At 41.5% G+C, this 25,661-nt stretch overlaps 1 protein-coding gene across 7 annotated transcripts in view; it reads right to left on the reverse strand.

Annotated features, from left to right (window-relative positions):
• The window catches only part of Fat3 (FAT atypical cadherin 3), a 584,013-nt gene that overhangs the window by 164,721 nt on the left and 393,631 nt on the right, over positions 1-25,661 (reverse strand). For all 7 annotated transcript variants that reach the window (XM_036193856.1, XM_036193855.1, XM_036193852.1 and 4 more), the window contains exon 4: positions 10,759-10,820. In XM_036193856.1, coding sequence (XP_036049749.1) covers positions 10,759-10,820 — 62 coding nt within the window. The remainder of the gene's footprint in view (positions 1-10,758; positions 10,821-25,661) is intronic.

The following is a 25,661-nucleotide window of genomic DNA, read 5'->3' on the forward strand; positions in this document are numbered from 1 at the left end:
TTCAGAGAAAGATTTCTTTACTTTTATTTTGTGTTTGGCTGCATTATGTGTATGTACTATATCTGTTCCTGGTGTCCTTGGAGGCCAGAGAAGGGTTTCATAACTCCTGGAGTTATTGGAGTGGCACACTGTTGTAAGCTGCAGTGTAGGTGCTGGGGACTGAATCTGGGTACTCTATAAGAGCAGTATGTGCTCTTAACAACTGAGCCAGATTTTTCTTTCCAAACTAGGATAGCATGCATGCCTTCTCAAAGACACACTGGGCCTTAGCCAGGGTACTGATTTGTCTCCACTGACATCACAAAATGTCACCTGTAGAGAGGGTAGGCAGCAATGTTAACTGTGGCTGCTGTTCACATGCTCATATTTGGTAAACGCTTACCCTTCATTGAGTATTTTAACACCCTATCTTCTAGATGAGCTAGTTTTTAGATTTTATGATTGTAAAGGATTTATTGATACCTTTGGCAAAAGATGGTTACAATGTAGCTCCAGTGAGAACATGCTGTGGTATAGAATGTCACTCTGCCCTGAAAAGAAGTGAGAAGAATAGCTGGTGTTTGTGGGTAAGCTTCGGAGGCCCCCAAGGTTGCAGGCCTAGGCCAACGAGGATCCTCTACTCCTGTGTCAGTGTCGTCTGATCAAACCGTCTGTTATGTGCTGTTGGTTGATTTCAACAGTCTGACTTTGAATTGATCCATGAGCCTCCGAGTGGGCTGCATACCAACAGTATAGACATGTAAGCAGAGGGCCTAGAAGGAAGGGCGGGCAAAATCCATGCAGTCCTATGACAGGTGGTTCCCTGCTTAAGGTCATTACTGAGTCTACTACCATGGAGTACTGTCTAATGAGATCCCATGGGGGAACATAAATTTGTTAATATATAAATGAACACAATAGATGAGAAATGTTTTAAAAGAATATGTACAGCATTATAATAGATTTGACTGTTTTTAAAGATTTATATGTATGTAGATGCCTGCATGTGTGTATGTGCACTTGTATGCAGGTACCCACAGAGGCCAGAAGATGCCTGAGCCCTTGGAGCTGGAGTTATAGACAGTGAACTGCCTGATGGGAGTGATGGAAACTGAACTCTGGATTTCTGCAAGAGCAGCAAATGCCTTAAGCACTGAGCCTCTCTCTAGCCATATTTGACAGCTTTTATGTGAGGTTACATGTAATATATATTTGTATGTATATAGAAGCAAACATCTTCTGAGAGATCACATAACAAAATAGAAAAAGTAATTACTATTGGTTGGGCAAATTAGGGATGCTATTAAATTTTCCTTATTAAGGTTTTTCTAGTTGTTTAAGTCCTTTTGCATGTCTCCCTCTCTCTGCTTTTTCCTCCCCTGCAATGAATTTATGTTTTGTATTATATGCTTGAACATCATAATCACATATTACAAACCATTTCATAATTCAAAGTAACTGTGCTCCTAAAAATCCTAATGTAGTCTGAAGTTTTCCTGGGTCCTGCCTGACCCTGTTTAGTCCAGACAGACAAATTTCTCTCACCTATGGTCCTGCAGCCACTTATAATGTAATCATTCAGAAAATGATTCTTAACTGTAAATTATATGGCCTATATTCAGGCTTCTAACTAGCTAGCTCTTGTAACTTAAATTAACCCATTTCTATTAATCTATGTTTTGCCACATGTTCTGTGGCGTTATCTGTGTGCCATTACATGCTGCTCCCTGGATGGTGGGATGGTTTCTCTCTGCCTCTCCTTTCTCTTCCTGTCTGTCTGCCTGCTTGGATTTCATGTCTGCCTCAAAGCTGCCTTTATCAATGCAGCTTTATTTATCAACCAATCAGAGCAACACATATTCACAGCATACAGAAAGACATCCCACAGCATTTCTCCTTTTCTGTCTAATCAAAGGAAGGGTTTAATTTTAACATAGTAAAATTACATATAACAAACAGTTATCAAGCAAGAATTACAATGATAATATCTAGTCTATTTGTGTTTGGCAAAATTAAAAAATATTTTATTATCTATCCTATATTTGTGAGTCTAAAGTTTCATATCTAATTTATCTTTTATCATAATCAAGGAAAATTATAATTATAACAATATAGTCTTCAACTACATCAAAGACCTCAGAAGGGTATAATATTACATAAGTGAACAGGAAGTGCAATGTAAGCAACTTCCAAAAATCAAGAATGACAGAGACAGCTGTCTGCCTGGACATTCACCCAAAGTTCCTCTATAACATTGGGGCATCTGTCCTTAGCCCAGAGGCCTAGAGTTTCTCAGTCACTTTTTCCTGTGTCCTGTAGATTGTTTGGCAGGCAGGGCTGGGTGGGACACAGGAAAACTTCTGACTACATCCTACCCTACTCAGTCTAAAATGTAAGAGTTTAAAGTAGCTTAGTTTTTTTTCTCCCTTTCATAAGTGTTTGTGTGTGTATATGTATTAATGTATGAATGTATGTATTATGTATATATGTATATGTGAGTAGGGTTTGTGGGTATATAGTATGTGTGTCTGTGTGTATAGATGCATAAATCTATGTGCATGAGTATGTGTATATATATGTGTTGTGTGCATAGATGTTTCTGTATCTAAGTGTATGCATGTATGTCCATATGTATGTGGACATGTGGGTACATATGTGCATGCTTGTGTATGTATATGTATGTGTGTACATATGTGTGAATGTTCATTTATAGTTATTGTGTATATGTATTTGTGTGTATGTATGTATGTGTGCAGATATAGTTCTGTGTGTGCATGTGAGTGTATATATTATGTATTTATGTGCATATATATGCATATATATTTATGTGTGTATATATGTGTGCACATGTATTTGTATTTATTATGTTTATGTATTTGTGTATATATGTATGTATGTGCATATATTTCTGTGTGTCTGAGTTTATATGTGCATGTTGTATATATGTCTATGTGCATGTGAATTTGTGTGTTAGTGTGCATACATATGTATATATATGCATATATATATATATATATATATATATATATATATATATATATATATATGTCTATGTCCCTGTGTGTGCATGCAAGTGTGTATATGTATGTATGTGTGCATATACATATTTTCTCTACCTCTCTGTGTGTTTGTATGTGGATGCTTATGTTGTAGAATATTGTTTTAACTATGCAAAGATGTGTTACATTTGTTTCACCTTGTCTGCCTAAGGCACCTGATTAGTCTAATAAAAAGCTGAATGGCCAATAGCTAGGCAAACAAAGGATAGGTGGGGCTGGCAGGCAGAGAGAATAAATAAGAGGAGAAAAGGATGAGAGAACAAGAGAGGAAGGAGGAGAGAAAGAAAGGGGGGCACACCTGGGAAAAGAAGCCAGGCAGCCACTAGGCAGCAGACACAAGCAGCAGTGAGAGTAAGATACACAGAAAGTAAGAAAAGTAAAATCCCTGAGGCAAAAGGTAGATAAAGAGAAACAGGTTAATTTGAGCTATAAGTGCTAGCTGGAAATGAGCCTAAGGTAGGCTGAGCATTTATAACTAATAAGAAATCTACATGTCATGGTTTGGGAGGTGGTTGGTGGCCTAAAACCAAAATCCTGGTCCCTGTATATGCTTTAAATCACCAGAAATTGATTAGTTCTCCTCATATGCTAATGTCCCTTTGGTCTACAGGAACTTTTAAGTGACTAGCCCTTGGAAACATTTCTGAAGAGGGGCAGATGGCTTTGCACATGTATTGAAGTGCAGATCCTGGATTTGTCATGGCCTTGTGCAAGGGAGTTGTGATTTTTCATGCAGAGGCATGTCGTGGCTATGGCTGATAGATACAGAACAGCCTCTGTTTAATAAATGTTGAATAAATAAAAAAAACCTTATCATGTTCCCTTGTCAAAAACAACAAGAGGGTCTCCAGTTCCTGCAAACCATGAGAGCCTGTCTGCTGCTGGTTTGGATCTCTGCCACTAAGGCTAGAGTAGAGCTTGGAATTTAGCATGGCTTCCTGCTTTCTCTGCCACCTCCTCAGATCCTTTCTGATGCTTGGAAAGGCCAGACTTTGCCTGAGGGATTCTTCCTTTCACAGAGGCTCACAGAAGGAATCATGCCTCTGTCCAGTGGTGAAGATGGTCTAGTTTGGTTTGACCCCTTTATGAATTCTGGCTGCCTGGTCTGGAGAGCTTTGTGTTAATGAAGCTTTAATAAGTACAGCACTAAAGAGTAGTTTATGTAAACAATGTTGATGTTTTTCTGTTTTATTTAAAGTAGTTACCTGGAAGTATACACCATTTCAATAGCATCACAGGAAAATATATATTAGCACAGAGCTTAGCTCCATGCCTAATCCTGATGCATCAGCATCTTTAAAAGTGCACAGTAGCATGCCAGGGATCGCAACAGTGAATCATAAAAAAAAAAATCTAAGATGTTCTTTCTGGATTAGATATTTGTCACCTCCTGGGAGTGGCAGATTCCAATAGGAAACCGTGGTTCAGGAACTGCTCTTGGGCTTTGAACATAGGCTGTGGTTCAAACAGTGACCTCTATGCAGGGTGGGATGACATGAGACAAAAACCCTTCCTTCCTTCACGGCGACAGGAAAAGTGGCTGATACAGGACACCTAGGAGACACCTTCCAACTCATCTTAGAATTAAGTTCTGGAAAGACCAGGGTGAAGTGAGGTTGTACTTATCTTTACAGAAATTATCATCTTTCAAGGGCAGATGCTTAGCAAAGTAGAGAAGTCCCTGGAAAACACATTGACTAGCAAATGGATTTACATCTGAGCCGATTTACATCTGAAAAAGAGAAAGTAGTGCACAAACTTACTGAACTGCAGCACATTTCTCTTATTGTGGGGAGAGAATAACCAGAGTGCCTGATTAAGTTAAATATCTGAATAAAATTGTCAAAGGATAAATTTAATTAATAGGAAAGTGAAGAGACTTCCAGGCATGCAGAAAATCAGAGTCACACGAGTTGCATCTTACAGAAGATGATGGATAAGTTTGTGAAAAAGACAGACACTAAATAATACACATGTCTATAGGTTCAGGTATATCTCAGTTATGTTTTGATATTTATAAGAATTTTACTGCATAAACTCTCACCATATTCTCTCAGCTACTTCAAGTTTTACACATATTCAGCATAATCTTTCATTTGCCGTCTCTATACTGGTTACTTGGTCCTGTCCTGTAATATTTTTTGATCTACAAAGAAAATACTTTCTCTATTCTCTTTGGGAGATTTTAATCAGAATATCCAGCCCCTAACAGAGCATCATTTCAAAATCAAAAGAGAAGCAGAATCATGCTCTATTTGTAAACAAGATAAAGACACACACAATTAAGTCAGGACTGTGTGTGTGTGTGTGTGTGTGTGTGTGTGTGTGTGTGTGTGTGTGTGAGTGTTCAATATGAGAGAGTCAACTTCTAGGGCAGCTACAGAGAAGAAAGGTAACCTATGGTGTTTTTTGAAGACAGGGTGAAAGGAGAAGGGAGAGGGAGGGGCTGGCAGTGCTTTGTAAGTGCCTGACTCTCTGTGCCTTGTGTATATAAATCAAGGTGTTGCTACTTCCACTTTACAGATGAAGAAAATCATAGTGGGAGAAAATTTAACTTGCAATCCTCATGCAAAGGAAGGAGGCACAAGGCCCTTGGATTCTATCTCTGAGCTCACACTCTTTCCCATGTGCTGATTGTGCCTCCAACACTCTCTTTTAGGGTGCCATCAGTCATGTCATACACACAGAAGTCAGAGTTCCCCAGGTGTAGAACACAGAGGCAAGAATGTCAGTGTGTACTAACCATACCTTTATTGTTCACACACATTCCCTAACATCCCCACCCTGAGCGCCTTTCAGCTGTCATTTTATCTACTCTTTACATCAACTGAGAGACAAAGATTATTACTCCTCTTTATGGGGGAGGAATTGTGGTGAGATTTTATTTGTGCTCTAATAAATAAAGCTTGCCTAGAGATCAGAGGAAAAAGCCAGCCATTGTAAGTAAAGACAGAAGTCAGGCAACGGTAGCACATGCCTTTAATCTTATCACTTGGGATGCAGGGATCTGTCTGGATCTCTGTGAGTTCAAAGTCCTACTGGGACATGCCTTAAATGCCAACACTAGTTAACCATGGAGGTCTGGAGGTCTGTACAAACAGATAGGAAGTGACATAGCTGGGCTGGAAGAGGAAGTGATGTAGCTGGACAGAGAGAGCAAATCAGATGGCAGAGTACCAAGGCATATAGGCATGGGTAGACAGGAAGTAATTGGCTCTTTTGGAAACTGTGGAGTTGGTGAGGTAAGGTTAGCATGTGGCTGTTACTCTCCTCTGATCTCTCTCAGGTTTTCAGGCTTATATCTATCTCTGTGTTTTCTATTTAATAAGATAGTTTAGAAATTCATTTACAAGGTATATGAGGTCTAGAGATGTCCAAGACTACATCTGAGCTCTGCAGTCTACCAGATTCAGACACTCCTGAAATGAATGCCTGGCTTCCCTAGTGGCCTTGATTCAATACGTGGAGAAATAGAGTTTTATGCCTTTGGGGTGCTCCAGCATCTGATAGGCAAGATGCTGAAGTATAACTTGTAGTATAATCTACATTAGTGATTATACAACAAGAAAGAGCTAGTGCCTTTACACCTTATTTTGTAGCTGACTTCTCTGAAAAGGGAGTAATCTGGACTAAAGACAAAACTACCAAGCCATGATGCTTATTCACTAATTAATGTGTCTATTTCCAACACTAACTGAGGGTGTAGTAACTGGCCTCCCACACCACAGCCACGGCTGCCTGTCAAGGATATATAAACTTTGAATGCATGAGCTACACATCTATTTTTGTATCTGTGGAGGTAAGAGAAGAGCAGCAGAATATCTTCACATAAGTGACTTCCAAGGTAATTGAGACTTAACACTAAGAAATCATGGAGGATACAGAAGCTGTGCATGCCACTCTGTCTGCATTCCTTGCTGTTCTTCTGCATTATCAAGTTCTTTGGATTCTGGGAATAACCAGCTTCCTATGATATGATATGATACGATATGGTATGGTATGATGTGATCTGATCTGATCTGATATGATATGATGAATTAGTCTCCTATGGAGACTAAACTAGTTGGAACTGTGGTTCAACTGCCTCAGTCTCCTGAGTAATGGGGCCACAGGTGTGATTCAGAGCTGTATGACAGCCACACGTTAATGTGACTTCTCTACAGAGTCACAAGTCCATGCATCCCACACACAATCCAAGTATCATTAATCTAGGTATAACTAAAGTGCCTTCTATCATGGGGATAGCCACCAATACCCAACCACCCATGTCCTCTGGGTTCCTTTTACAGGGTGTACGTGCCCTGTTGGCTTCTAAACAGGTTCTTTCAAGAAAAGTCAACTTCACTTTATTGGAAAGGAAAACTATAAAATAGACCAGAGGTAACTGAACACTAGAGGATCAGAATGTTACCTGGTCAACTAAACTCCCCAAGAGGTTAATTCTCACAGTCAGGATTCTCCAAATGGGTCAGCAGCTATAAAAACTTATGTACAATGATGGAGAACTCCAGTCTGTACTACCAAGTACTATTTTTGCAGGACTATTAGTTATAATTATTAGTTATATTGGTTAATATATAGTTAATATAACTTAAATTAGTTATAATATTCCTTCCATAATCAATTAAAACAATTGGGTATATTCAAACTCTCCTGTGACATTACACAAAATAAAAACACCATGGCTATAAAATATACAATTTAAAGGTTGAGGGCAAGAGAATGAATGGAAGAGGAAGAAGAGAGAAGGGAGAGAGGGAGGAAGAGGGGGAAACAGAGCCTGAAAGAGAGGAGAGAGAAAGAAGAAAGAGAGGAGAGAGAAAGAAGAAAGAGAGGAGAGAGAAAGAAGAAAGAGAGGAGAGAAAGATCCAGTTGGCTTTGGAGTCTCAGTAGACTTTTGAGGCTAGTGTGTCATGGAACTGAGAAGGCAATGAAATGTGCCCTGGGGTACACTGGTCTGATTCAGATGACCCAGGACCCTTAAATTCCCAATTGTGGAAACTTTAGAAAGTTAACCTCATGCCTGTCCCTGGATCCCTGCTTGGGTCTGGAGTAGATAATTTCCTTCTTTATTGACAATGTCCTCACCCTTACCCAGGTCACACTGTCCTTCCTGGGTCTCACTAAAACATCCCACAATCTTCCACTGTCTCTGCTGCCCTGTATCACGATCAATCCACGTGAGTCTATTAAATGAGGAACAGAATTTATTAAGATACAAATTGAGGAAATACACTCACAAATACAGAATGGAGTAGACAGCAGAAGTCATCTTCTGATCTGACCAGGAGTGAATCCACCTCACAGGCAGGAGCAGGGAGAAGGGCATGTGACCCTTTTTCAACTCCTTATAAGAGGTCATGTACAATGGCAGGAAGCACCACCTCCTTTGGACTGGATAGCCCAAGGTCATGGGCAGAGCAAACATCACTACAGTCCTGCCCTAGCTGGACTCTGTAATCAACTTCTCAATAGACTGAGGGCTGTCTGCTGCACTCAGGACAAGTATGGGATCCTTACTGCATCAACCTGTTGCTTTTCACTTTGACTTCCTACTGTCTCAACCCTCTGCCCCTGCTCCACATGGACACTCCTCTACTTTCTGTTTCTTGGACAGAATCTCAGACCCAAGCCATCAATTGTCACCTCTTTAAATAGGGCTTCCTCACCAGCCCATCCCCCCACACGCTGGCATTTCCTTCACACCTTTTCAGTGGCTTCTTCCTTTGACTGTCATATGGCTTATCATTCCTGCCCTCAGTCTGTAGAGGGACTGGGTAGTGCCTAGTCACAGGCAGAGACCAGGCTGCATTGCAGTTGCCCAGACTCTGTTTCGTTTCTCCTGCATGGAATGAGATGAAGTTTACATCTGAGGGTTCTATCCTTAGGGCCCCATGTGATAATAGCCAAGACCTCAATAACTACGTTTACTTTCCTCGACCCTTATTCAGTGCCAGTCGATGGATTCAGGATCTCATAATAAATTGTAAACGTGTAACAACTCTGTGAAATTAGTTTCTATGCTACCTATCATCCCTTGATTTTATATCACACTGAGCAGGTGGGCTCTAGACCCCAACCTATACCAGTTCAAGCACCAGCCTGGTTCTCCATACCCAGCTACGTCTCTGAAGACTCTGTAAGTATCAGGGATGTGTGTGGGAAGTAAAGCCTACTGACCCCAAACAACCCTATATCACTTCTCTCCAGCACAACATCATCCCTGCTCTGTACCACGCCCTCCCCAGGGTACCATGGACCATGAAATACTGTCTGTCTTCTTTGCCTCCTTCTGGGAGGTAACAGGTTTAGCTGCCTCATAACTCAGCCCTTCAGAGCTCCTAGGTTCCCTCTGGAAAGTAGAGAAACACACAAAACAATACTGGCATCACCAACCTGAACCAGTTGGAGTTTCAGCCCATTAATAGGATTTTTGGGAAAGAATTATTATAATTATTTTTGTAAGACTGTAGTCTTTATCCTTATGGGATAAAGATGGTGTGTTAGACAGATTATCACAGGGTTATGCTATAATAACAACACTCTATTATACATGGGACTTGGAGTTCTGAAAAACACTTTGCTATAGAACACAATGTTTTATATTAACAGTGTCCCTATAAGGTATAAGTATTATGCATTCTCTGCAATACTTCAGGGGAGGAAATAAAAGTCTAGGGTGATTAATTATATAGTGTGATGAAAAGCTTGAGGTTACACAAGGCAGAACACTTCAATGCCCAGGGTTCCTTACATAGCTCCTTCGTGGTGAATAAGTAAATAGAGAGATTCCTGGATAAGGTTTGAGAGTTGTGTGTGTGCAGTACAAGTATATGTGTATTTGTGTATGTGTGTAAGTTTGTAGGTATATGCAAGTGTATGTGTAAGGAGTGCAAATATCTTGAGGCACATGTAGGTAGGTAGGTATGTAGTTGTGTATAGGTGTGTATAGGCATGTAATTGTGTATATGTATGTGAGCAGGTGTAGTCCTAGGGATAAAAGGAGCATTTCAAATGTGTGTACATTATCAGCTCTGAATAATGCCCTCACATTTGAACATCATCCTCCATGCCATATCACACCATCACACTTAAATCATGGTGCTATGAAACTCCTTCAAGCTTCCCAACAAAGACCCTGGAAATGTACAGGAAGAAGATCCACAGCACTCTCTCATATCTGTTTTTCTCATCTGTTGCCTTATACTGTCTTTTAATCTCTCTCTTTCCTCGGAAGTAATGCTCTTTGAGTTTCCACCATGGCTGCTCCTGTCTTAATGAATTATGGCTGTGGATTTCACAGTTTCAGGAGCAGTCATCTTGGGCTGTGAATCAAGAAGCACCTCTCAGCCTCAACTCTCTCCCCAGGAAGAGAAATGAGGTGATCAGCATCCTCTCGAATGACATGCTTCACTCGAAATGTAGTGCTGTTGCTTTTTTTCCTGTAGACATCTGGAGATGAGGCCAACAGGGGTCTGCTCCCAAATGTTCTCTGATTATTGATAGAGTCTAAAGTCCAGGCAGAGATGTGCAGGCACCTGCCTGTCCTTAGCAGTACATGGAGAGGACTGCACTGGAAACCTCTGAATTTGGAATCAATCAGGCCAGAAGGAGCACTGCCTTGGAAACTCACTGCTTAGATGTGTTAAGGTTCTTGGTTGAGATGAAGAGTTTAGTGAAAGCCAATTTTAATGAGCGCTGATTCTCTCTATGCGCTTACCTCCAGAAAATGTTCCGCCTGCTGCTCTCGATCCAATTTCCTTGAAGTCGTGGTAATCAGACCTGTGTAGAAATGAGAATATTTTACTTTTAAATATCTGGGGCAAGTAGCTCATTGAATATGGGGGGGAAAAGCCCAGTTAAAAAGAAAGCAAAAATGATGGAGAATGGCACCCCTCCACTTCCCAGGGTTGCTCAAACATTATTAATGCAAAATCAAATGTGCTAAGAAACTGTGGGACATGATCACAATTCTACTTAGCACAGAAGAGCCATTGCTGTCTGGGAGGAATGCAAAACCTCCTAAGAAACATTGTTTTTCTAACCCAAGGCAGTCAGCCCAAAGATTCATTTACCTAGGACTGTAGTTCTCTAGCAGCCGCATTAAAGGTTCTTAAGTTGTTAACAGGTAGTTGACACTGATTAGATTCCAGCTATGAGAGGTCACTTTTTTTCTCTTTTAATTTTATATGCTTACATAATTTGGAGTTACACTTTCCAAGAGGATGGTTTCTGCAGTAGCTACACTTGTATACATAATTATCTCAAATTCAGTAGCTCTCACAACAGACACCTCATGATAATTTTATCATTCTGCTTTATACATTTGGATCTTTATACTAAGATATCCCATGAGGAAGGACCTATCTCTTCTTCTGATGTCTATAAAGAAAGAAAATGAGAGGGTGGACCTCTGAGGCCTCCTGGCTTATTGCACAAATTTGTCTTTTGCACAGTTTATTATTCTTATTTTGAAATGGCTATTAGGAACCAAATTTATTTTCCATTTTTCCATCAGAACATCTCTGAAGAAAACACAAGTTGGGTTTTTTTTTTTCATGGTGTATGCTGATTAACAAGGGAAGAGCAAAGAAAAACTACATATGGTGGAAGGCTTCTGGGTTCTACAGGGAAGTTCTTGACCCTCAGGCTGCTGAGCTATAGATGGGTGGGTGTGAGGGCATGGACTCTAGAGAAACAAGAGGCCATAGGAAATTAAATGATGCCTTGGTGATGTGCAAAATCATATCTCAGTTAGAGTAGCACAGCCCTCTGCCAGCTGGCACACCCTTCGCCCTGTGCTTCATTTGCACCAAGAACTCGTTTGTGTGGCTCAGCCTAAAGTGCTTATTTTGTGGTGAGAACACTTCAAATTCACATTCTTAGCAAATTTGAAATGTATAACACCATCTTATCAACTAGCTGTACCCATAGGCTTTTCAGATTTGACTCGTGTTGGCCAATCTGACACGCCACATGTCAACAGTGCTCTCCTCTGCCATCATAACAATTCTTTGTTCTCAAGTCTGTGACTTTCCAGTGGACACATGGACATGTCATGATGGGAAGACTCTGCCAATTGCTTCCAATGCGGTTACCCATCTTGCTCCTTACCTAGAATAAAGGAGGGGACCCTGCTATTGGCTTTGGATCTACTTTGTGGGGTAGGACCTCTGCAACACTGCCCCAATAGTGTTCAGAGGTCGAGACAATGACTCCTTTCCTCTTCACCATTACAATACTTCCTAGAAGTTTAAAAACACAGATTCATCACCCCACTTCATCTCTGGTTTCCTGTATCAGAATCTGGGGATGAGGACTCAGATGGTCCTCAGCATCTAAGATCAAGGAGTTGTCCAATTGGACCCTTCTTTGCTGAATCTCACTAACACTTTCCATTGTCATCCATCTTTCTGCCTGCTCAGCCACATCCAGAAGGCGGAGAGGAACTTGGCTCCTGGCTTCATATTGACTGAGGAACTGTGTCCTGTGTGGTCTGACTCACACTCTGCAGTTCCGGCCCATGCTGTCTGACAAGGTCATATGTCATGAAGGCTCTTTTCAAGTGAATAGTAGCTGTTTTCACAGAGTGAGAGAGGCATTCATCCAGCTTCCAGCCTCCTCAGAGGGAGTCCCATGTTAGAAGACACAATGGGATTGTGACATGCTTGCTATAAGAAGGCTATAAACACGTGGCGGTTAGAGGGAGAATTCTGCTTTCTATTGCACATCTCTCTCTCTCTCTCTCTCTCTCTCTCTCTCTCTCTCTCACTCTCACACACACACACACACACACACACACACACACACACACACAGATCAGGTACCACAGACCTCTGCTCCCCAGAGTCCTCTCATGTCACCAGTACTCCTGCAACCTGGGCTCAATCAGCATGAATGCCCAGGGTGACAATCAGCTTTTCTCCTAGTGATTGCTAGGGGAAGTCTTCAGGAAATTTGTATATATTTACAATGCTCACATGGGTCTGAGAGAGCAGCCCAGTGTCTCCCATTTGTGTCCTTCACAAGTGAGTTTATCAGTTCACAGAGAAAGGGACTGGAAACTCTTTACTCAGCAGTGAGCTGGAGCTGGGAAGCCAAGCAGTTACTGCTCCTAGAGGGAAGCCATAGGGAAGTATTGCACACCCCAGTACTCTTGGTTTCTGGCCTCTGTGTGCTCTCAGACATAGTAAAACACAGGACATAAGGAGTTAAAAGTAGAAATCATTAGAAAAGCAGATGAGGTAGAATGGGGATAGTGAGAGAAGCCAGTGGGTACATGGTTTCTTTTGAGAACCAGAGTCCTTTACATATTATTAAGGTGCAGCTTGTGTAGTTTGTACTATGCTCTGGAAAGTGTTGAATTGCATACTTTATATGGTCAGATGTTATTTTATCTAAGTTATGTACCAACAAAGTGACCAAAAATCTGTGGAAAATCACAAACTTTGCCTTTCAGGTTTTAACAAATATTCATATTTGTGAAGTGAGGATACTTAATGAATGAATGAGCTTAGCAATCAGGCTTAAGTTGGGCTTTCAAGGAATGAACAAAATTATCATGTTTGTCTAGGGAATCTGGAACTAAGAAACAGTGAACTTTTGGGGGCAGGGGGTGCTAGAGTAGTAATTTATGGTTTTTTTTTTTTTTTTTTTTGCACTGAAAATCAAGTCTTGTTATCTGGTCAGTTCTAAGAAAACCCAGAAAGGTTACAGTTTACTTCCTAGAGAGGTACATGCTTGGGATGAACAGCAGGACACCAAAAGCTAGGCTGCTTTCTACAGTCAGGAAGGAAGTCAGGAGGCCCCACTCACAGTCCTGGGGGATTCCTTAGAAACAGCAGCTTCATTTCCACTGTTGTGTTGTCCACAAATGCATTGGGTCTTAAAACAGAGCAAAGGAGAAAATAGAGCAAGGCTCCCTTCAACTGCACTGACTCAGCCATGTGGAAAGGAATCCCGTTCTGCAACCTACTTAAGAGAGGTGTGGACACCGCATTGGAATTGTAGACACATGGGATACCTATACTTGGAGACTTAAATGATGAAATGGAATTCCTCCACTTTGGAATGTGGTTGGGCTGTAAGAAAAGCCACATAATTTGGTATGGTTCCTTATGCAAACTTATACTTAGGAGGTGGGGAAAGATGCTAGCCGTAAGTCAATGACATTTAGTGAGGTGATAAATGACTGGAATGGGGCAATTACTTTAAAAATAGATGGCTTTGACTTTGTCATTGAGGGGGCAGGAGACTTGAACAATCTCTCTGAAAAGCTGACTAAAAAAATGTATCTGCCTGGTCACAAAGACTGAAGATACTCTAAAGTAGTTGTGGTCAGAATGATGACACATACCAGAATTTTCCTCTCTCTCTCTCTGTCTCTCTGTCTCTCTGTCTCTGTCTCTGTCTCTCTCGGTGTCCTGGGTCACATCTGTGTAACTACAAACAGGACATTCACACTTACTTTAAGTGCAGGTCTTGGCTGGGTCAGCATGATCCTCCCAGAGGGCAGGATGCTGGGCTTGCTGTTAAAACATCTAACTAGAATTCGTGCCACCCTTAGTACTTCCTGTGTTTCGCACCCAATTTCCTATGTCCATGCTCGGCATGCTGAACTCTTCCTCATACTTGCAGATGGCCCACATATTACTTTTCCTGTGCAACCTTCCTAGACATCCTACACACAGCTGCAGGAAGCTTATTTATTCTCTGGATCCCCCTTGAAGCCATAGCCCAAGAAGCCAGAGACTTAAGGTGGTTCCCCAACCCAAGTTCTCAGGTCAAGTGCTTGTCTCATTTGCTGGATGCATAAATTCTGCTCTGAGGGCAACCAGAGTGTTTCTCTGTTTGTTCAAGTTTTCTCTAATGGCTATTATTCATCTGGTACCTTTGATGCTTAATAAAGAGATTGTGCAGTGTTGTAAGAAGAAGTTGTTTGGAGGAGGCCTGAGGGTGAAGTGGACCAGTCTTCCAGAACATTCAGTGGTGTTGTTTTATTCAATGTGGTCTTAGTGCACAGGGATGGAAGCAAAAGTTCCCCCAAAGTTCCCATAAACTTAAAACTATTGCTTAATTATTTCCCCCCTTTTCTTCTTTGTAAACCCTCTCCCCCTCTCCCCTCCTTAATATTAAGCTCAGTATTTCACTCCTTGCCTAAAGCAGTTTATCCTTGATCTTGAGCCCATAGATCCTTGGACCTTTCCACATTTCTCCACATCCTGATTTCTATCTAACTTATGGAGAAATGTGTGAGAATAATAATTTAGTAATGGATAATATATACCACATATCACATACTGTCCTAAAAAGTTCACACACATGCTCTTGTAGAATCCCACTATAAATCAGATATTGTACAACCTAAGTATGCTTGTCTATATGTGCACTTGTGTGTGTATATGTGTGGGCCAGATATTGATGCAGAGAATTTTCCCCTATCACTCTCTGCCTTGTCTTTTGAGATAAGACCTCTCTATAAACATGGAGCTTACTTATTGGCTAGACTGGCTGACCTGCAAGCTCTGGATACCACCTGTCTCTGCCTCTCCAGCACTGGGGTCACAGGCACAGGCTGCATCCCATCTTTCCACACGGATGCTTAAGCTCTAAGATCAACTCCTCATGCTACAGCAGAAAGTATTTTATTTACTGAGACATCTCCCCAGCCTCAGTTCTGCTTTGTAAACAGACCAAACAGTTGTTTCCACTTCAAGTTTATTTTTTCTGATCTCCTGGAATTCCAGAAAACTAAACTATCATGACAGTGAATCTTCACTGTCAACTTGACTGGATTTAGAGTCACCTAGGAGACACATTTCTGGATATGACTGTGAAGAGGCTTGAGGGAGGGAATATCTGTATCTGGAAGAACTATTACATGGGATGGGATCATTGGATGAATAAAAAAAGGGAAAAGAAGAAGGTTTCTTGACCACAGGCACACTATGACTGGCCACCATACACTCCCTTTGCCCTGCCATCCCACCAGGGTGGGTTGTGTCTCCTAAACCATCAGCCACTCCAAGCCTTTCTTCTCTAGTTGCTCAAAGCAGACATTTTATTACAACAATGAAGAAATAACTTATACTGACAATTGCTGCTGTGAAGTAAGATGGTTACTGTGATAATGTGACTATGAGGTTCATAGGAATTTGAACTAGTTTGTAGGAGAAAAATGGAAGAGTTTGGACTTGTGGGCTAGAGATGCCCAACAGTGTTGTAAGCAGAGTTTAATAGACCATTCTGGTGGGCGTATCAGAAATCTGAAAACAGACAGGCAGGCAGTATAGATTGTGCTCATTTTGCCTTAGAAGCGGTGATGGAGGATTGGGATAGACATTGTTTATGTGACAGTCTGACAAAGAATTTGAAAATGTACTGCTCATGTTATGCAAATTTAAGCAAGAACAAATGAAAAAAATAATGCACTTATGTTTTTTGTAGAAGAAATTTCAAGACAATATAACATATGGGCTGTGTCATGGTTATTAACTACTGTTCATATTTAACTCTGAAGTCAGACGGAAAGATTTAAGAAATATGTGGTTGGTTAGGAAAAGAGCATGAACGAATTTAAAGAAGCAGGCAAGGCTGTTGTGGAGAAAGTTACTGTTATTGTTGATTACTGTCACTGGGACAACAGGAAAGGTCCCCTGAAGACAAGATCCCAATCAACACAGGCTCCAAGTTGTGAAAAATGGCAATTTGATAGAAAGAGAGAGAATTTGAACTGAAAATGCAGTTGACAGGGGGTGATGGTGAGTGCCTGCTTGGGAACAATCAACTAGGGAAGGGCATTCCAAGATCCAGTTACTTAGGTACACAGAAGCCAGTGCAACTGTGACAGAATCTTTTTCTTCCTCAGCGTTTAGTCCTCAAAGAAAAATTAAAATGTCACCTCTAGTATTTTCATATGGATATAAGGCTATTTGTTGAACTTAGAAATAAATATGGTCACCAGGCGGTGGTGGTGCACGCCTTTAATCCCAGTACTTGGGAGGCAGAGGCAGGTGGATCTCTGTGAGGTTAAGGCTAGCCTGGTCTACAGAATGAGTTCCAGGACAGGCTCCAAAGCTACCCAGAGAAACCCTGTCTCAAAACAAAACAAAACAACAACAAAAAACAAACAAAAAAAGAGAAATAAAATGGTCACATACCAAACAGAAACTTCAGACTTAGAAGTAAAATTAAAGCAAGTGTCAGGACTGCTTAAATATATTCTTTTTAAAGTTGGCTGGAGAGATGTCTCAGAGGTTAAGAGCACTTGTTGCTCATATATGGGACCTAGATTTGGTTCTCAGCATCCACATGGAAGACCACAACATCTGTAACTCCAGTTCCAGGACATCTTATGCTTTCTTCTGGCATCCATAGGCACTAGGTATGCACGTGTTACACAGACCTATATGTGGTACTCATATGTATAAAAGCACCTTTAAAATATCAACAAATAAATAACTAAGAAATATGTAATCTCAAATTTGAACATACATATTATATATAATTTCTTATAAAGAAAAGAATAATCAGAAAGGATGGGAGCTAAGATATTGGTTACAAAATTATAGAAACTGGACCTATTTGATGTGCTTCTTAAGTAAGGGCTGCTTCATCAGGCATGAAGATCTGGAGGTGCTCCATTGAGCACACAAGTACTGCTATTAAATTTTCTTAAGAAAATTTGACAAGGGATACCAACAGAGCTTAAGCCTGCAACACATGCATTTCTTTATAAATAGGCATTTATAAGCTGCTAATAGACACCTTAAAACTCTACTAGTGAGAGTGTGTTTTCAACAGAAGCATGGAGACACTGACATAGGCAGGGTTCACCACAGCTGGCTCTGTAACAGATACACTTCATTTTCTGGCCGGGCGAGCCAGGGGACAGCTCTTCGCTTTAGCAGCAGAGAAGTCCCCGCGCTCCTCTGCCAGACAAAGACACTTTCCCATGTGGACTGAGCATTCTGTAACTGCCACACACAAAAGCCATCTTTTGAAAGAAAAGTTAGGTGTACACACATGTCTACTACCTTCCTTTCATGCCTAACTGATAGAGAGAGGTGCCCATAACCTGGAAGGAGCATCTGAGGCTCAACAAGCTCTTCCCCAGTACATACCATTTGCTATAGAGTTGATGGGTGAAGGGCATCTGGGTCAGGGTGACTTACTCTCCGAATAAAGTGTAAGGTAACACCAGCAAGCAAAGGAGAAATGGTGATCTGCAGGAGAAGGGCTTTTCCGAATTCCTCCTCTGTAGTGTTCTGTCTGTAGCTAGTGTTTCTGCTTCACAACCATCCATGCATACACCTGTGCACATGCACATGCACATAGAATTAAGACCACTTTTGCCAGGGTGCCTGGATACTTCCCCAGCCCATCTGTTCTTACAGTTCTTCTCCTGATCAGCATCCTCCTCATCACACAGAACCCTTGGGCTCTGCTCTGCGACTCTACCTAGGTTGAGGAAGCATTTATGCACCTGAAAATGTCTCTGGGCTGTTTTGCTGTACTCTGAATGCTTATTGAATTTCTTCAGAGAAATTAAGCTGCAGATGGCAAGCCAGTATTAAGGATGTCATAGAAAGTGATGCCATCCTTAGGTGCCATTAACACATCACTGGTGTGCGGACTCAGATGTGCAATATGGCACGCATCTCTTTTATCTTTCTGCCAAGATATTTTTGCATAATTCCAAATACTGTGTGATGAAAATAAAGAAGCAGAAATGGCTGGAAATCTAAATTCAGCTAAATATAAGGGCTCTAGGGATTATTTGGTATGGGAGGCATTGGGAGGTTGCTCTAGCAGTGGGTATACCAAAAAGCAGCAGGCTCTGGCCTCCGTGTGTCTAGCTTCCCACCTCAGCTCAAGCCAGCTGCATGCCTTTTGGCAAGTTACTTAGCTTCCTAAATTTTTGTAAAATGAAAGTTATTAAATTAAGCAATCTGTTAAAAATTCTTGGCTTGGTTCCTCCCACATACTAAATGCCTGGATGATATTATTATTTTTATCAACAAGCAGAATAGCCATGGGGCTATCCTGTGCATCCCACAGTCTAACCTTGTTTTTCTCATCTTGAGATTCCCTCCTACTGTTTCAAATGTTAGTGTATCAAAAATCATGTCTACTCCCCAGTCTGTTCTCTGGCAGATAAGGAAGATGTTGCTTATAGTTTAAGCAACTTACTCAAAGACTTACTGGTAAGAACTTTCAATGTATGACTCTTGCATCTCATTGAGAGGAGCATGTACATCCTCAATGGTTAGTGTGGCATGGATTAACACTGAGTGTTCCCTAGGGGATGGGGAGTATTGAAGTGGTAGGGGCTCTTCTCTAGACAATTTCTGGGTTTTAAAGTCAGCTGTGTGTTGGAAGTACTCAGGGAGTTCTTACATATATTGAAATCAGGCCCCACATCTAAAGGCTGACTATATTCTGTTACAGGTTGAATCCTAGGCCTTGGTTATCTCTGAAACATCCTGGCTGGTTCCTCTGTTCTGAGGTTCAGCCAAGGTTGAAAGCCACTGTCGATATGGTTGCTATGCTCTCGGTGATAGGGTTATAGTAATCAAGCTGTGGCTTATCTGGATGATTTGGTTTCCCTGCCATGAGCCATACTGCCCATAATTAGCAGTCCATGAAATGTAGTGCACTGAATTCTCTAGAGCTCTGTTCCAAATGCCCCCAGCAAAGGACCACACTTGGTGGAAGTCATGTGCCCCAGCCATGATCTGACCTAGGCTTCCACCTGTCTTACTATGACTCATCTTGGCTACAGTGTTCCCTCAGTCTGCAGTTTTTGTTTTCCTTCTTTTGGTAGAGTTCACTCTGCCTTGCCCCATGGATCCCCCTTAGCAGAGGTTCAGTCATCATCTCCTGGTGATGGCTCCTCTTTCCACATACACGTCTCCCCCCAGGCACAACTGGGAGAACTCAGTAGATACAATACTAAGGCCACATTTTTCATCAACGCACTGAGAGCCCAGTGAGGAAGATGGATACACATTGGAAACACTTCAACAGAAGGTGTGATTCAACACATACTCTAGGCAAATCAGGATGCCCAGGGGAAAGATCATAGACTGAATGTGCTGTTGGAGAGGTAAAGGGAAGTATGCTGCATTTAGACCTGAACATTAGTGGTCAGTAAAATTTCCAGATCACCAGAGACCTTGCAAGGTTAACATGCCAAACCAGTATGGGGCTAGGGGCAGAGGCTTGAAGAAAGAGGTGGAGCAGGGTTTAAACACTGGCTCTGCAGCTTCTTTGTTCTATGCAAAGAAAGGTTCTGGGTACTCTTGCCACCTTAACTTGGAGAGAGTACATAGACTTAGTTAGGAGGCACACAAATGAAGGATTAAGCTCTAAGGGGCTGCAGGAAAGCATTAATCGTGGCTGGTAAGGTTCCTTGCCACCAATCCTGCTGACCTGAGTTTGATTCCCCAGAACGCAGGTGTTAGATAGAAAACCGACTCTACAAAGATGTTCCCTGATCTCTACTTGTGTACCATGGTACTTGCAATCCTGCACACACACACACACACACACACACGCACGCACGCACGCACACACACACACACACACACACACACTCACGAGAATATTTTAATATTGAAAGAAGTAAAGCAGGTATACTTGGCTACAATGCAGTGCTTCTGCTTTCCTACAAGTGCTATGACTTCACTCTTCTTTATCAATGGAAACACTGATCCATTGTGCACATTCTTCCTAGACATCCCTTGGCTGTTAGACCCCTCACTTGCCTGTGTACTTAGGCATTGCGAGCAGTGCTGCAGAAAACATTGTTGTGCAAGTGTCGCTCTGATGTGCTGACTTAAAGCAACTGAGACCATCACATGTAGAGAATCAATCCAGGCTCAGGAACACATAACATATGCTTTCTCTGGCTTTTGCTTCCCGGATTTTGTACAGAGACATAAAATCATCATGTATGGCATATGACGGGAAAGTAGCTATAAATTGTCTGGGGGAAACAGAAGAGACTAATGGGAGGTAACACGGTGGGGGACATATGCTCAACATACAATTTTAAGTATAAAAACTTAAACATATTTTTTATGCTTCCAAAACAGTACACATCTTCCTTGTGTTAAAACCTTCAGAGCACAGGCTGCTCTTTCTCACTGCACGTAGAAGGTGTCCTTATTACCTCAGCTTGGTCACTCTGACAATGCCTGTGAATTCAGTAACCAGACAACCAAGAGACGAAGTTTCCTCCTGTTTGAAAGATCATGGAATATTCTTTAATTCACTCCAGAGGTGTGAAAACAGGCACTGCACTCCCCTAAGAAATTATTTCACTGCAAATAATTTATTCCCACATCTGTTTCCATGTGACAGCTAAAGTCAAGAGGATGGATAAAGTGCAAATTACTCAGAGAATGTGTAAAGTCTTGAAAATGCATGTGTGCTTTGAAGACACAATTCATAAAGACCATTTTTATTCTATAAATTATACAAGACCTCTTAGTAGCAATGTTGTGAAATCAAATTAAGAAACACTACTTTTTATGGGAGGCTTTGCACATTATCAGAAACCTGTTAGTAATAACAGAGAGAGAGAAAGAGGAAGGAAAAGAGAAAAGGCACGCATTTTGCAGTTGATTTTCACATAATCCAAGTCTTTGCTTTAAATCCACATATGCAATGTACATGCTCATTCTTATTGTATCACCTGTCTGAGAATCTGTGATAGCTCCATGGCTGGTTGGGGTTTACCTTTCTGCCATCTTGGTAAATTAACAGGACAGAAAGATCTCAGGAGAATGTTTAATGGCTTCAAGACAAACAATTTGTGAGGCAGTTTAATTTTAACAACCACCATTTTGATGTCCTAATTGCAAATAGCCTATATAACTGTTCATTAGCATTTGTCCAACAGGGTTTCTGTTCCACAACACTGTGTTAAACACAGTAACCATGTGTTAAGAACTGTGAAGTCACACTTCCTGAAATACTCTGGAATCTACATTTTCTTCCTCTATAATTTTTTAAAAACCTTACTACCTTATTTATTATGGATGTGGGGGTGTGTGTCTCCCATTGAGCTGTGTGGAAGCCAAGTGGTCCTGCAAGATTTAGTTTTTCCTTCCTCTGTGGCCCTAGGGATTGGACTCAGATGTGGTGGAAATCTCGCTCCTCCTCAGCCATTACCCTGGCCTGGACTTCCCTCTAATATCCTCCTCAATGAGATTCTGAAACAATGGAACTTCACTGTTTGTCTGCTCTTTGGGAGGAAGTACCATTTTGGCAAGAATGATGAACTTTCTGCACCATGATTTATCGACATAGAGGACACAAGCCTCTTTGAAAATGTTGTGAGCCCCAGTTTTTTTCCTCTAAAGTAACAATGGCTTTATGGGTAGCAAATAACCTCTTTCCCACTAGGGATAACACTTGAAATTTTCTTCTTACACTAAACAAAATGGAAATAAAGGAAGGTTTAACATCATTTATAGTACCCTGGAAAAGAGGTCATGTCAATCCAGACAAGGAGAGCTGTATCCCCTTTTGTAGAAAATGCTATAAGCCATACCATTATGAACTCTATATGTTGTTTCTGCAGTAGCCTGTGACTTTCCCCAGGTTAGCCATGATTTTAATCACATAGCGTTCATTTTTGGGAGGTGAAACCACTGTTAGTGTCTTTCAGACTTAGCAAAGGCTCTGCAAAAGGGGACCAAGATGTCTTAACAAACCCAAGGAATAAATTACAGGAAGCATGTGTATTAAATAATCAGATAAAGTACAATGCATCTAGTTAAATATTTTTGTTGCCAGGTATATGTATGTGAGTTTATGTGTGTGCTTGTGTGGAGGTCAGACATCAAAGCTGTGCAGTATTCCTCAGGCACTGTCCACCATGGTTGTTTTTAAGTGTGTGTGTGCACATACATGTGTGTGTGCCATTGAGTAGGTGTGGAAGTCAGAACAACCCATAGGATCAGTTCTTATCACAGTAGGTTCTGGGGATGGAACACAGGCCATCACACTTGGAGGCAGATACTTATTCTACAGTAGGTTCTTGGGATGGAAAATAGACCATCACACTTGGAGGCAGATACTTATTCTACAGTAGGTTCTGGGGATGGAACAGACCATCACACTTGGAGGCAGATTCTTTGACCTGCTGAGCCTTCAGATCTTGGTTTTTGAAACATGTCTCATTGGCCTGAAACTCTCCCACTAGGCTGGCCATGGAGCCCAGAGACCTGCTTGTCCCTGCCTACCCCAAACTGGGATTGTGGGTGCATGCCACCATGACAGGCTTTAGTAGGGTAGATTCTGGGAAGTGAACTCAGATCCTTCTGTTACGGGGGCAAGTGCTTATTGACTCAGCCATCTCTGTACCCCATAGAAAACATTTTGCATATGCATGTATATGAGTAAGTTACACATGCTCTCTGCTATTCAGAGCAGGTAATGGTCTATATTGTGAGAACATTCACTCAGCATTGAAACCACAGCTTTTCAAATCATGCCCTTTGTGGAGCTTCCAAACAAACTCTGTGCTGTGATAATTACTGTTTGGGGCTTTTAATGTGAAACCTTACAGGTTTACAAAAAGCCTTGTTGATTCTGTCCTACATCAGAGTCAGCAGTCTATGAGGTTAGTGGGAGGAGTGTGGGGGGAATGGCAGATTGCCAATGTTCCTGACTTTCTAATATGTATTTTATTTCTATTTTGCTTTTACTTTTCATTTAACTAAATTATTTTATTTGTCCAAGAACGTGTCACATATGAACAGAGATTATTAGCCTGACAATCATAGAATTCAGCCGATATTTCACTTCCCTCAATAGAAGAAAACATCAGCCTCAGGTTAGTCCTTCCAAAATGTCTATAATGGTTAGTAAGACTGTGCTGTGGGTTGGTGTCATATCCAATGGGTGAGTTAGCTGGCATTTGAGAATTGTTAATCAAGTCAGCGAATGGCTGCATGAGTTGGAAAAGCAGGAGAAGAGATGGAGAGAAGCAGACACTGGCTCTGTGGCTCTGTGGATTCTGGGAAGTGAACTCAGATCGTTCTGTTATGGGGGCAAGTGCTTATTGACTGAGCCTGAGAGGGTGCAGGGAGAGGAACCTTCTAAGTCACACTCTGGGAACTACAGCATCTCCTGAACAAATGGCTGTGCACAGAGCCCAAGAGGAAATTTTCAACCCCCTTACCACCCTGAGAGCTGGCACAGTGTTACTGTATGCCATGGAATTAGCTCCTGGTTTTGTATTCTTCAAATAAGATTATTTAATGTTGCTACAATTTTAATTCTTTTGAGTCATCTCATTGTCCTGAGATTAGAAAATTCCGGGCTCAAGGCTAGATCAATTAAGGTTGAAACTGTATCAGTGAGTTTTGTTTATTACCAAGGAAAAGAAAACCATTGGGAGACTTTTCATTAGCAAAAGCGTGTTGACAGTCTTGACTACTCTGGGTGCATGGCTTTTGTTTTCTTTTTGGTGGACAGACAGACATTGTGAGTCTCTAATAGGATATTCACCACTATTCTTCCCTTTCTCTTTCTGTGATAAAATATCCTGACAAAAAAGCAACATGAAGAAGAAAAGGCTGTGGGGTTACTGTTCTAGGTTATGGCCTATAATTGCAGAGAAGCCACAGAGGCAGGGGTTTGAGACAAACTCAGAGAATTGAGCAGAGAGAAATAGAGGAACCCATGCTGCCTGACTGCTTCTCTGTGCTTATTTAGCTTTTTATTGTGTGTGTAATTCGGGATTCTCTCCCAGAGAATGGTGCTGTCCACAAGGAGCTGGGCCCTCCTCCAACAGTTAACAATCAAGAGATTCCTCACAGAGGTGCTCACAGGTCAACCTGATCTAGACAATGGGACTCCCTTCTAAGGTTATTCTAGACTGTGTAAAGTTGACAACTAAAGCCAACCATCACAGTTACAATGATAACCCTATTTCTGGCTTGGCACCTGTGTACTTGCCCTTTAAGAACTACTGGGAGTAACACAGCGCGCATAGTGAATGCAGTCAGTTACATAAAGAGGACAAAGAAGGGTTTGTCAGACTGCCATTAGTCAAGGAGTTGAAGCAGCTTTACCTCCACTCTAATGGAGAAGAAAAGGAACAGAGGTGAAGGATCTGCAAAACTGTCCCCATATTGCTCCAGGAGATCTTAGGATAAACCTTGAAATTGTTTCTTACATGCTATTGAGAATGAATTGAAAATAAATAGACTGAGACTACCAACATTAAACCCAAGCATCTGGTCCCAACCAAACTATAGGTGGGGCCGCCAGAGAAAGCCAGTCCATTACCATGAAGGAAGTCCCTCCCTCCCCTCTGTTTCTCACCCCATCCCCTGTCCTCATCTCAGATGGAAAGCATCTCTTGGGACAAGTCATCCTGATGTGCTCAAATATTGTTTTGAGTTTAGCACTGAGAATTCTAGTATCAAATCCAGTATTAAGCCTTGTGCAAGCAGAGCTGCTTGGCTGAGCTTAGCTGCAGACCACATCTGGAAGCTGAGCCTTGGTGATTCACTTATTACACAGAATATGCTCAATGTTAGATGCTGGTGGCAGTGTTTGAAGCTGTACCTTGACATCCACTTTGGTTTGCAATTGAGGAAT

Source organism: Onychomys torridus, chromosome 7 (assembly GCF_903995425.1).
Source record: "Onychomys torridus chromosome 7, mOncTor1.1, whole genome shotgun sequence".
NCBI lineage: Eukaryota > Metazoa > Chordata > Mammalia > Rodentia > Cricetidae > Onychomys > Onychomys torridus.